The sequence below is a fragment of the Emiliania huxleyi genome, assembly GCF_000372725.1.
Source record: "Emiliania huxleyi CCMP1516 chromosome Unknown EMIHUscaffold_156, whole genome shotgun sequence".
NCBI classification, from domain to species: domain Eukaryota; phylum Haptophyta; order Isochrysidales; family Noelaerhabdaceae; genus Emiliania; species Emiliania huxleyi.
This window is the reverse complement of record NW_005201025.1, coordinates 68,274-80,830: the sequence shown is the minus strand read 5'-3', so window position 1 is coordinate 80,830 and position 12,557 is coordinate 68,274. Positions and strand designations below refer to the sequence as shown.

The 12,557-nt window shown below is 65.0% G+C and overlaps 2 protein-coding genes across 2 annotated transcripts in view; both read right to left on the bottom strand.

Annotated features, from left to right (window-relative positions):
• Nucleotides 1-4,871: 4,871 nt before the first annotated feature.
• On the bottom strand, nucleotides 4,872-10,199 carry EMIHUDRAFT_455760 (hypothetical protein; the record flags this gene model as incomplete). The annotated part of the gene is made up of 13 exons (XM_005785940.1): nucleotides 4,872-5,291; nucleotides 5,389-5,485; nucleotides 5,570-5,637; nucleotides 5,827-5,952; nucleotides 6,035-6,070; nucleotides 6,148-6,223; nucleotides 6,292-6,564; nucleotides 6,643-6,791; nucleotides 6,942-7,205; nucleotides 7,338-7,805; nucleotides 7,956-9,022; nucleotides 9,139-9,614; nucleotides 9,697-10,199. The coding sequence occupies 13 exons, from the start codon at nucleotides 10,197-10,199 to the stop codon at nucleotides 4,872-4,874; spliced, it is 4,023 nt and encodes a 1,340-aa protein (XP_005785997.1).
• A 542-nt stretch (nucleotides 10,200-10,741) lies between these two features.
• EMIHUDRAFT_441526 (hypothetical protein) overlaps nucleotides 10,742-12,557 on the bottom strand; it is a 4,642-nt gene continuing 2,826 nt past the window's right edge. The window contains exons 5-8 of the mRNA XM_005785939.1: nucleotides 12,258-12,353; nucleotides 12,069-12,113; nucleotides 11,777-11,827; nucleotides 10,742-11,428 (exon numbers count right to left, since the gene is read on the bottom strand). Coding sequence (XP_005785996.1) covers nucleotides 10,827-11,428; nucleotides 11,777-11,827; nucleotides 12,069-12,113; nucleotides 12,258-12,353 — 794 coding nt within the window. The 3' untranslated portion in view covers nucleotides 10,742-10,826. The remainder of the gene's footprint in view (nucleotides 11,429-11,776; nucleotides 11,828-12,068; nucleotides 12,114-12,257; nucleotides 12,354-12,557) is intronic.

Below are 12,557 nucleotides of genomic sequence, written 5' to 3'. Positions count from 1 at the left end.
ACGTTGCCGACGGCCACCCGCTCCAGGTGTATCTCGAAGTCGGCGCACAAGTGCGAGAGTCGCTGCTTGCGGCAATTGGCGCCCGGGCTGGACGAAGAGGACGGCCGGATCACAGCCAAGCGCGGCGTCCAGTCGCGCTTGGTGTAGATTCCCTCGAGGTCGTCCCCGTCGAGCCCAGCGTCGGAGAAGCCCGGCGAGTCGAAGTTGAACGAGGTGCGGCGGGCCATTCCAGGGCCAAACTTGTCCGCGAGGAAGAAGGACCCTTTCAAGACCTGCGTGTCGAAGGGGAAGCCTACGGACGGCCAACGGGAGGCGTTTGGGTGCGGTGGGGGAAGGGGCGGCGGCGGGAGAGGAGGGGAGGGTTACGGTTGAGGTTGAAGTCCGATACGAATGTCATCTCGAGCCCCACGTGCTCCTGCAGGTAGACCTGCGCCCGCCACGGGCACGACTCCTGCGTGCACGGCCGCGTGACGGGCTCCGGCTCGTGAGTCGCGTTGCCCGCCGTCCTATGCACTTGCAGCATCGGGTTGCCGGACACAAAGCTCTCCTCGCTAGAAATGGCGCCGTCGGGCTTGACAACTGGTCTCCACCAGTCTTTTGCCGGGACGACGGCCTCGCCAGCGACGACGCCGCGGTACAGATCGATGCCGCAAGGGTGGACAGCGTACTTGCTAGTCCAGGTCAAAGTGACCTCGACGACGACGGTGAACTGTGCCGAAGAGACCGCCTTGACCGCGTTGACCTTCAGCCGCGAGATGTGGATGACCAGGTCCTGCTCTGGCTCAAAAATCAAGAGCGGCTGGCCGGGACTTTGAGCCGGCGGCACGCCGCAAGGCACCTGCTGCCCAGCATCATCAACCGGGCACGGGAGATGGGGGCCATTGGCAGCGGTTGCATAGACCGCTTCGATCCGGCCCGACCCCATCTCTGGGTATTGACCTGGCGGAAAGGGTATTTTGTCCTCCCATTTTGCACCTCCCACGAGCCAACTGTTTTCACTCCCGTATACAAGCAACGATTTCGCGTCGATGTCGCTGAGGGCCACCGCCGAGTACGTGTTGATGCAGTTAGCGTCATCGGGCGTGCAGTCCCCTCGCTTTTGACACACCTCAAAGCTGTAGTCGTAAGACTCGTAGAGGTCGTTTTTGCGGGGCTCGACTTCGCGGATGAATTTCGCGGCGTTGCTGCTGGTGGTGATTGTCCATCGGCAGTCTTCGGGATAAAGCAAGTCCGCCATGTGGTACCAGGCACCGTAAGAGACCCAAACGCCCATGGGGTTGCAAACGGCACCTTCCGACCGCCAGCTGTTGTTCTTCCCTCGTCCGCACATGGTCGAGGCCCAGTTATCAAAGCCCCCCCAGATGCACTTATCAGTAGGCCCGGCCTTTCGGACGAAGGTGTATCGCGCGGACTCAAAGATGCGCGGACTCGAAGGTGTATCCATTTGGTTGGATGGCGTTAGCCATGGTTGGTCGAGCGGGAGGTAGCAATTTTTGGCCTCGTCCGTGTCGCCAAGCATGCACGTGTGCTGCAGCAGCACGATCGAGTTGAGTCCTGCAACGCCCTTCGGCGGCCAACGTAATGGGCCCGAATCAGACAGGAACGGTACCGTTGGGTCCGAGCCAGATAAATTCTTACACCCATATTCGCCGCCACAATATACTTCGGGGAAGTTATCTTGCGGCTCTCCGTGCCATAGCCCTGACCACCCGAATGGGTGAGAGATCTGCGTCGGCCACGCCGCGGACGAAAAGGACACGACGTCGGTCGTCGGCGAGTAGCGCTCCGGAAAGATCCTTGACTCCCTCCAGGCTGGGCCGTCAGGGCTGGGCTGGGCAGCAACGCCGGCGGTCGGCCAGAGCAGCCAGAGCAGCCACGAGCGCTTGCGGCCGATGCGGAGCGTGGGGCAGGAGGACCGCGGAAGTAGCCAGGTCTGCCGCGGAAGTAGCCAGGTCAGGACCGCGCGCTCGGCCGCGGAGGTAGCCAGTTCAGGCATCAGCGCTGGCCAGCGCTAGCCAGAGCAGGCGATGCGGAGAAGGCACGAAGGCGCCCAGATTCGGCACGAGCTAGCTCGCGGCACGAAGGCGCCCAGATTCGGCGGGCGGAAGGGTATTTCTTTTCTTTTTTTGCCGGGACATTCGTGAGCCTCGCCGTATCGTCGACAACGGCCCCCAACCTTGCCATCGATCCGCTCATCACCAGGCTAAACATTTCCGCCTGCCCTTTACGAGATCAACGCTGCGGCTGACTGAGGGGCTCACCGTCTGGCGCCATGCCCTCGCGGCCGGCCGCCTGCCAGATTACGGAGGCGCAGACGGTGGGTTGCCGCCCTGGCCACCACAGCCACTGCTCGGCACGCTGACCGACACGCTGAGCCGCCTCAGTCTGCCGCGAGCGCGGCGCGGCACCCGTCGCTCGTCCCTCCCGGCAGCCCTCGCCGCCGTGCTCGCCGCCGCGTCTGAATTCGACGCGCTCGCTCGGGTGGCCGCGGTGACAGGCGAGTCGGCCGACGATGACACGGAGCGAGCGGCTGCAGAGCGAGAGGGGGACCAAGGAGCTCGCCGGCCTCGTTGCTCTCAAGACGTGGGACCTCGTTCCTCTCGCCTCCGTGCCTGCCAGCGCCAACGTAATGCATTGCCACTTCGTTTTTGCCATCAAGCGGAAGGCCGACGGGTCCATCGACAAGTTCAAGGCACGCCTCGTCGCCGACGGAAACACGCAGAAGCATGCTTTGGTGTTGACTTTGACCGCGTCTTCGCCACTGTTGTCAAGGCTCTCACCATCCGGCTCGTTCTCGCCATTGCTGCCGCGCGTGACTACAACCTCAGCTCCCTCGACATTCGCCAGGCCTACCTTCAGGCCGCCCTCGATGAGGATCTCTACATGCGCGCCCCGCCCGGGGCGTCAACAACCGCGGCGGAGAGCTCGTATGCAAGCTACGCCGCAGCCTCTACGGGCTCAAGCAGGCTGGTCGCGAATGGGCTCAGCTCCTCTCTTCCTTCCTCGTGTCGTGGGGCTTTGTGCGCTCGACCATCGACGTCTGCCTCTACACCTACGAGAAGGACGGCACCGTCTTGTGGGCTCTCGTCTATGTCGACGACATTCTCCTCGCCGACAACTGCCCCAACTTACGTGCGCGCTTTGTTGCCGACATCTCGCGACGCTTCCCAACCGAGGACAAGGGCGAGCTCGAGTGGATCCTAAACACCGCCATCACTCGCAACCACGCTGCTCGTTCTCTGACCTTGTCTCAGGACCTCTACACCGCCGACCTCGTCGCAAAGTTCGAGTCGTACTTCGATCGCTCGCGCTCGCGCCACTTCGACTCGCCGATTGAGGAAGGCCTCGAGCTCTCTCCCGCCGATCAGCCCGTTCTCGGCTCCGTCGAGTACGACGAGATGTCCAAATTTCGCGATGCGTACATGGCCATCGTCGGCGGGCTCCTTTGGCTTGCGAATATGACGCGCGTCGACATCGCCTACTCCGCCTCGCAGCTCGCTCGCTTCATGACCAACCCCGGCCCGTCGCACTTTAAGGCTGCGATTCGCGTCCTCGTCTACTTGCGCGACACCGCTGGCCGCGCTCTTGTCATGCGCCCTGATCCCGTCCGTGGCCTCGAGAGCTTTGTCGACTCGAGCTGGGCGACCAAGTTTTCGAGTGTTCCGGTGGGATGTTCTTCTACTACGGGTGCCTGTTTCATTGGTTCTCCAAGATGCAGCGCTCCGTCACCCTTTCCAGCGCCGAGAGGCCGAGTTCTTCGGCACCATGCTAGCCGCCAAGGAAGTTATCTTCATCCGCGAGCTGCTGATCGACCTCGGCATCCCTGTCGACGCCCCCAGCGTCTCATCAAGTGCGACTCCAAGTCCGCCGTCGGCATGGCCTTCGACCCCGTCGCATTCAAGAAGACCAAGCACATCCTGCGCGCCGCCGAGTTCCTCCGTGACCTTGTCGCACGCGAGGTCGTCTCTGTCGAGCACCTCCCCGGCGCTGTGATGCTCGCCGACATCCTCACCAAGGCTGCCTCTCGCGCCGTCTTTGTCGAGCTGATCAAGCAGCTCGACACCTTTGCATGATCACGTCAGTTGCGCTCTAGGGGCAGTAGTAAGTCCCCCCTTTCACTGTGTTGTGTCCCTCGCACCCCCGTGCTCTGGCCAGGAGGGGCTGTTCCCGGGGCATAACTCCCCCACAGCGCAGACGTTCACACTTCCACACCCACAGCGCCTCGTCCAAGACCTGTCTTGTGTGTCCTGGCTGGACTTGTCACATTGCTTTTCTGCTCGATTTTATGTCGCTTCACTACATCACGCTCTCAATCCCCTCGATGCTGGCGTTCGCCGCGCTCCTTTGCTTCACGCACGCGTCCTCCCTGCCGATGGCATCGATCAGTTTCCTGGGACCTCTCTCCCCAGTCCCGGGGGGTGCGTCGAACCTTGTGTCCATCCAGATCCACCCTGCTCGCCCTGGGAACGTCCGGGTGTTGGAAGTAAAGATATATTACTTCACTCTTTCTCTCTCACTCTCTCTCTCTCTCTCTCTCTCTCTCTCCCTCCCTCCCTCTCCCTCTCTCTCTCTCCCCCTCCCTCTCCCTCTCTCTCTTGCGTGCGCCGGCGGCATGGCCGGCCGCCTGGCACACGCACATGGCACACACACAGGGGACACCTCCTCCCTCCGCCGCGTAGCTACTAGCTTAGCGTTCGTCCACTTCTGTCCTCTCCTCGCTCCCCCCTTCCTGGCCCCACATGGGGCATTCCCGCGGCGCACGACAGCTGTACCAAGAGAGTCTCGCTCCGCGCCCCGCGCCCACTGCCCTTTCGGGTTCTCCCGACCTCGCCCTCCTAAGGCGGCGGTCCGTCTGGTAGCTCGCGGCGTGACTACCGCCCAGACAGCTTGAGCTTCGCAGCGAATCCTCGCTTGTGCTTCGCCCGGCGTGTCTCGAGGCTGTTGTCGCCCGCTAGAAGCGGCGGCGCGTCCGGGGTGTCGACTGCAGCGTGGTTGGCGGTCGAGCTGGCGGCGGCGCTATCCGGCCTGTCGTTGCTCACCTCTCCCAGGTCCAGCGCCAAGTCGGCCGCCGTTGGCAGCGCGAGAGGCTCAGAGAGGGGGCTCGGAGCGGGAAACGTAGAGGGCGCCTTTGGCGAAGGCAGCGGCGGGGTGATGTCGCTGCTAACACTGCAGTTGCTGCGACGATCACTGCTGCCGGCGAGACCGCTTTCTTCGCCGCGCAGCTCGTTCTTGATGCGCCGGAGGTCCTCCGCGTGCGACTGCTGCGTGCCCCGGATCTGGTCGCCGAGCGCCTGGTTGCGCGGGCCGCGAGTGGAGGTGAGCAGGCACGAGCGAGGCGGCTAGGGCCGCAGCCTCGGCCCTCCCTCGCTGAGCAAACTAGGTGGCTACTGGTGGCCAGGCCGCGGGCGGCGCCTCCAGCCGGCGGCGCTGCTCCGCGGTGCCGCTCTGCACCACGGCGCGGATCTCGGTGAGCAGGTCGTCTTGCCTGCGCCGATAGGGCGGCGAGGGAGAGATGTGCGCAGGCTGGAGGAAGGGCGGGGCCTCTACACGGGAAGATGGGGCAGCACACCTCCGCTTGGCGGCCTCGCCGTCCGAGAAGCGCTTCTGCAGCCGCTTGGCCTCGGCGGGCAGGGGGGCCTGGTCTAGGCCCCCGTCCGCATCTGTCCCGTACCACGCGTGCTGCGAGGCGCTCGAGCGTCGAAGAGAGAGAGAGGGTTCCGGGGTGACGCCCTCCAAGCCGCGGGAGGTCGCTTGCTCGCTGCGCGGGAGTAGGCCCGAGCATGCGCGCGAGAGGAGGCCCGAGCACAGGCGCAGCATGGCGAATACGTGGATGGGCATGTTGAAGGGGGGCGGGATCGGGTTGAAGACGTGCTTGCAGAGGAAAATGCGCTGGTAGCGCTGGTAGCGGAACTCCTCCTCGGCCCCCGAGAAGACCTGTTGAGACACACGAGCCTGAGGCCAGCGTACCGGAACTCGGCGCCGCGCACGGGCGACGGCGCGCGGCCTTTGTGTACGTGTCGGAGAACATAGCGACGAGCAGGTTGACCATGACGACCGAGCTGACGAGCACCTGACGGGGGCGGGAAGCGGCCTTCTGTGAGCTGCGGGTCTCGCGGCCGGCCGCCCGCGCAAACAGCTCGCGCTCACATACGTCCAGAGGAGGAAGGGGTACATCGCCGGCACGTCGATGAGGTCGTCCACCTCGAAGGCGCCAAAGACGGCCCTGCGGAGGAACGGGGTGGCGGGTCGGGGTGGCCGAGGCGGAGGGGCGGAGGCAAGAGCGGAGCCCGCCAGAAGGGGGTCATGATCGGCGATTTTGGGCCGAAGACGTCGTCGAGCTCCGAGGCGCCGAAGAGCAGCTCGTCGGAGCTCGCCATGCCGAGGGATCGCCGGCCGGCGTCGGCGGGCGGGTGCATCTGAAAGACGCCGACGAAGGCGAGAGCGAAGCCGACGAGGACGACGGCGAAGATCTCGGCGAAGACGAGCAGGTCGGCAGACATCTTCTTGATGATGATGAAGAGGACGCCGATCTTGGGCGAGAGAGCGGCCCGGTACTCGACGAGCCTGCGGGCAAACGCACACGGCCGTGGGTGAGAGGGCGGCTCTCGCTGCGCGCAGCCAGCCCCAGAGAGCTGTGCGAGCCGGAGCGTGACGGGGATGACGGTGACCGAGAGGAGCGCGGCGTAGACCTCGTAGCGCGAGCGAGACCACGGGCCGGGCCCAGCGCGAGCGAGCGCGGCGACGAAGAGCAGCGCGTCGCCGATCTTCGCGACTGTCCCGCTGGCGGGCTCCTGCGGCGCGAGGACAGCGGAGAAGTTGTGCTATCCTGTGTGCGCGAGAAGTGTGCGTGTGTGCGTGCGTGCGTGCATGCGTGCGTGCGTGTGTGTGTATGTGCGTGCGTGCGTGCGTGTGTGTGTAGCACGCGAGCACGCGAGGGGCACCATGTTCTCGAGGTCCGGGTCAAAGTCGTTGACGACGTCGTCGAGCGTGATGGAGACGGCCCACAGCAGGAAGCTCGCCTCGCTGCGGGAGAGCGGCGGCCTCTGCTCAGCCCCTCCGAAGGCGCCCTCTCCCGGGCTATCGCCCAGAGCCCCTCCCGACGGGTCGAGCTGGGAGAGCGTGTGCGCGTATAGCGCGAGGAAGGCGAAGTGCGAGGCGAGCCGAAGGATGGAAACGACGCCCGGGACCGAGTAGAAGCCGTTTTCCTGCGTCCGCTTCGCCTCGCTACGCTTGTCGTGTGCCCGGTCTCGGAGGTTCCGTTGCGTCGCGATGATTGCTCGCGCTCGCTCGCTCGAGGGGCCACCTGGGGTGGCAGAGGCGGACCGACTCGTATGAACCAAAGGTCGGCCCAGCGGCTTTGTGCCGGCCAGAGCGGCTGGCGTGGCGGCCGAGAAGGAGGTCGGTGATGCCATGACGGCTGCCGCCTCTTTGGCATCCTCCTCCTTGCTCGCGCTCCGCTCGGTCGAGTTGGAGAAGCGCGCCGCGACCTGCACGGCCTGCACGGCCCCGCTTATCGTCGTAAACTTGCGGGAGCCGGCTGTCGGCGACGCGGTCAGGGGCGGGTCTTTGAGGGCATGCTCGCGCTCCGCCTGCCCGATCCTCATCGAGTCCATGCCTGCGATGGTCGCCCGCGCCCTGTTGAGGAGAGCCGATGCCTCCCTCGTCAACCCGCTGTGCAGCTTGGGCCCGGACTCGTTGGGGCTGCGGCGGCCCAGGCACGAGGCGACCGCCTCGCGGGCCATCGCGATGTAGTACGGGTTGGTGAAGGGCAGCACGGCGTGCATCAGCAGCCGCAGCGAGCCAACCTCCGCAGCGGGAGAGACGCCGCCGCCGCCGCCGCCGCCGCCGCCGCCGCCGCCGCTGTCGCCGTTGGACCACCACTTGTCCATGATGGCGCGGCAGTTTGGGTTGGTGAGGAAGCGCTTCATCTCGAACTTGAGCGCGAGGTCGAGGACCGACATCTTGCCGTCCTTGTGCGCGAGCACCGCCGCCGCCTCCGCCGGCGTCTCGGCGGCGTCGATGATGCCGATGGCCATCTCCTCGAGCTTGGTGGCGTGCTCGCGTACCGCCGCCGCCTGCGACACGCCGTGCGCCACCATGCGGCGGCAGATGTGCGACCCGACGAGCGCCGTCCGAGTCGGGTCCGAGCAGCGGCTCCAAAAGAGGCGCGCCATCGCCCAGTCGCCGGAGAGGACCGCCCAGTAAAAGAGCTGCGCGTACGTCGGCTCGCTGGACAGGTCCGCGTCGCGCTGCAGCTCGACGGCGAAGGTGGAACCCAACCACGGTGCGATCGAATCCTTGTACGTGTCGTGCGGCCGCGAGCGCGCCTTCTTTCCCTTCCGGGCGGGCGGGGGCGCGGTGAGCGAGCTGACGAGGACCTTCTGCAGCGCGGGCTGCGAGGCGAGGTAGCCGAGCCCGTCGACGTTGCCGTAGAGATCCAGGAGGTTGACGTCCTTGAGCGAGATGGTCTGCTGCGACGCCTCGAGGAGGTGCTTGATCACGCCTGGCTTGTGGAGGGAGAGGGCAAACTGCAGCGCCGCGGTGTGCGCCTCGCTCCAGCCACTCTCGCCCGCCGTCTCCTGCTGCTGCTGCAGGATCCGCTCGAGGATGTCGGGCCTACGCCGCGGGCGGAAGGGAGGCTCAGCAGGCGCCGGCGGCGGGGATGGGGGCGGACTCGTTGCAGAGAGCGGTCGCCGGTCCCAACGCACCGCCAGCAGGATGGCACGCTTGCGGCGCGAGCGCATCCGGTTCGGGTTGAACTGGTCCATGCTGGTCCACGAATTGTTACGCGAGTTGCCGAGCGAGTGCGGGTGGCCCCTCGAGGAGGAGGGCTCGCTGCCGTCGCTGCTCCTCGCTTCGGTCCCCCGTCTCAGCAAGGATGACTCGGCCGAGAGTGCGTCGTCGGCGGGGGAGGAGAGCCAGAGCTTGGTGATGGCCTCGAGCAGCGATGTGGACATGTCGCAGCCCGCCGCGGAGCCGGAGAAGTCGCCTTGCTTGAGCCGGAAGAGCGTGACGAGCTTGCCTATCGGTGGTGTGTCGCTGGTCGTCTTGTTTATGGCAGCAGGAGCAGCAGCGGCGGCGTGAGGGGGGCGGGGGCGGGCGAGGGGGGGGGGGGGGGAGGCGCGAGCTCGCCGCCACAGTCGTCGTTGAGCTGAGAGAGCTCGAGGAGCTTATCGGCCATCCTGTCGTTGGCATAGGCGGGGAAGTCCTTTGCGAGGCCCGCCATCGACTCCCTGTGCGTCCGCCCAGCGTCCCGCGAGATGCTGCAGTACCGCGAGATTGCGCTTGCGGCGCCGCCCGAGTCGGCAATCACAACGATGGGGGACGAGGCGCGAGCCGCCTCGAGGACGGTCTCCATGGTGCCCGGCCCGCCGTTGACCACGAGGACCACCCTCGGGACGCCCTTGCGCTCCACGTAGAAGTTCTCCAGCCGCGAGCGCAGCTTGATCTCTGTTCCCCACGCGCCGCGCCCCGCCAGCCCGCTGTCGACTAGGAGGAAGTGAGTGTGCCCGCCATTCAGCGGTGCGCCGTCCTTGGAGGGCGAGGGCACGTTGGTGTACACCACGCGCCGGAACTGGCCAGCCAGCTTGTCGTTGCCGTTTGTGGCGCCGTACCTAGTCACAGCGCGGCGCCGTGTGAAGGGGGCGGGTGCTCGACCGCCGCACCGCGCCTCCCCCCCCCCGAGAGGCGGCGCACGGCGCGATGCCGATGACGGGCACGGAGAGGTGCGACTCGAGGCAGGCGTCCCCGACGAGCTTCATCACGCCGGTGTCGGTGCCGCCCGTCACGATCCACCCCCGCGACGACGTCGCCGCCTCGACGAGCCCGCTCTTGAAGGCACGTGCGAGCGGCGGCGAGAGCTCAAAGTCGCGCGCGCCGCCTGTGACCGAGATCAGAACCTCCGGCTTGCTCACGCCCCAGAAGCCCTCGACAAACTTGGAGAGGAGGCCCGTGGAGGACGTCTCGGACAGGACGATGTACTTGGCCGCGCGATCCGAGAGAAAGACGATGTCCCCATGGTCGCACGGGTCACCCATGCGGTTGCAGAAAACGCTTGGGCCAAAGTCGCGGAAGACCGTCTTGACGTGGCGGAAGCGGGCCTGGATGAAGAGAACGGAGCGCGAGATGTCGACGAAGCGCTGCCTCGTTGCGCTCAAGCCACTCGTTTCGCTGTCCTCCTTCTTCTTGCTGGTTCGCATCTCGCCACGAGGCAGCGGCGGAGCACCTGCGCGATCGGCCGTGCCTGTTTGGGGGTGGTCCGGGCGGGCCGTCCGTGGCCTGGGCGCCGCGCGCGGAAAGGGAGTGGCACCGCGCGGGCGACGGGGCGGGGAAAGGCTGCCGAAGAGGGTTGGGCCAAACACAGCGGAAATAGGCCTGGGCGCGGGCATAGACACGCCGTGCGAGGCTTTTTTTTCTGAGAGTCTTGGTGTCCAGTCCGAGCCTGGCTGTTCTTCACCTTTCTACCTACCTACCTACCTAGACAAAGACAAATCAATTGATACCGGGTTTACACACCAATTATTAGGAGCACCGCAGGGACCCGAGGGACCATGTGGAAGACGGCTAGTGCTAGTCCTCCATCGGGAGGAGGACCCCGGCTAGTCGCCGAGGCCGACCACAAAAAGAACCTTGCACAAAGATCGCACGGGCGGGACCTGTTCCTTTTTACCCATCTCTTAGTAGAGGTGTCCGTTTTGTGTTTCCACCGGGGCCGCGCGCAGCAGGCACGAGAGGTAGCACGCGCGTCTAACACACAGTCATTCTCATTCACAGCACACACGCGTTCACGCAGGTCGACAACAGGTACACACAGTCCACAAAATGCACTAACGGAAAAACGAGTGACATACACACAGCGAGAGATGCGGTCGATCACAGGTCACAATGCGGTACTGCTCAACAGCGTCTATAGAAATTTTTCCCCGGTTTCCGCAGGAAGGCGAATCCCACCCAGCGGCTGGTTCATGGCGGAGATGTCGGAGATGATGCCGTGGCGTGGCGCATGCTCGGTCCAGCCTCGGACGAGTCACGCGAAACCAGGAGGGGTTCGCGTGTGTCGCATGCATCGTAGCAGTGGTCACATATGCTACAGACGGATAAGAGAGGCGCGCCATGGCTGCGCCTGCGTACTCAGAATACAGGGGGTGTACAGAGGAGCTCGGCAGCTGGGGAAAGGGGCGGCGGCGGCGGCGGCGGTTGGGGGGGGGTCTGCAGGAGACGGCGCCGGTAGGTAGAGGTGTCGCCGGTCGTTGGCGGCAGAGGATGCAACTAGAGAGCGAGAGGAGAGGAGAGCGCAGCGCGCACGACGGTTCGGAGGGGGGAGGGGGGAGGTGGTAGGGGAGGAGGACTCCCTCCCTTCCTCCCGCGAGGTACGTCGGCCGTGTCACCAGTAAGTGCGGTCGCCGAGCAAGAACATGCACTCGTGCTCCTACGGCAGGTGACACTTGTGAAACATACCACTACCCTGCGTTGGGCTCACTAGCTAGAGCTCACACCATAGAGCCGCTATCACTTTCGCCCTCGTGGGACCCAGTGTGCTGTCCGACTGTCGTCGTCTGCCTGTTCTCGGCTGTCGTGTGCGTGATCTTGACAAGTCGGGAAGGACAAATGTGCAGAGTATTATGGGAGCACCGTGCGCACACACGGGCTACGAGCACAGAGAGTGCAGCGGAATGCGGCCGAATACAGCGGAGTACGTGTCCTCTCGAGCTCTTTCTGGATACAGGAATGCGCATGTATTCGGAATGCGTAGCTTTCCGCGTCTAGGGCGGCGCGCCTCGTCGCCAGAGAGAAACTCTCCATCCACCAGCACCGTGTCGTGCAGCGCCTAGATCTCGGCTCATCGCGTCTCATCTCGGCTCATCTCGGCTCATCTCGGCTCATCTCGGCTCATCTCGGCTCATCTGGGGTCATCTCGGGTCGTCTTGGGCGATCTCGTCTCATCTCGGGCGACCTCGGGTCATCTCGGGCGATCTCGGGTCATCTCGGGTCGTCTCGGCTCATCTCGGCTCGTCTCGGGTCGTCTCGGGCGATCTCGGTTCATCTCGGGCGATCTCGGGCGATCTCGCCTCGTGGATGAGGATGGCGAGAAGCTCCTCGAAGGTCATGCAGACCTAGGGACGTGTCTCGGACACGTCATGGACGGGTCCTGGACATGGCTGCCGGCTCTCCAGATGGCGTGAGATGCAGCCGAGAGGTGTAGCCGAGCGGTGTAGCCGAGAGGTGTAGCCGAGAGGTGTAGCCGAAGTGCGGCGGACCTGCCGGCTCACCCAGATGGCGTCCGGGTTGCTCTCTCCGTACACGCACTCGTAGTTGAGCCGGTACGCTGTCGCGCTCATCCGCTCGTGGTTCTCCTAAGGGAAGGGCGGGCAAGCTCCTCCTCCTCCACACACACACACACACACACACGCACGCACACACACACACACACGCACACACACACGCACACACACACACACACACACACACACACACACACACACACACGCACACACACACGCACACACGCACACACACACACACACGCACACACACACACACACACACACGCACACACA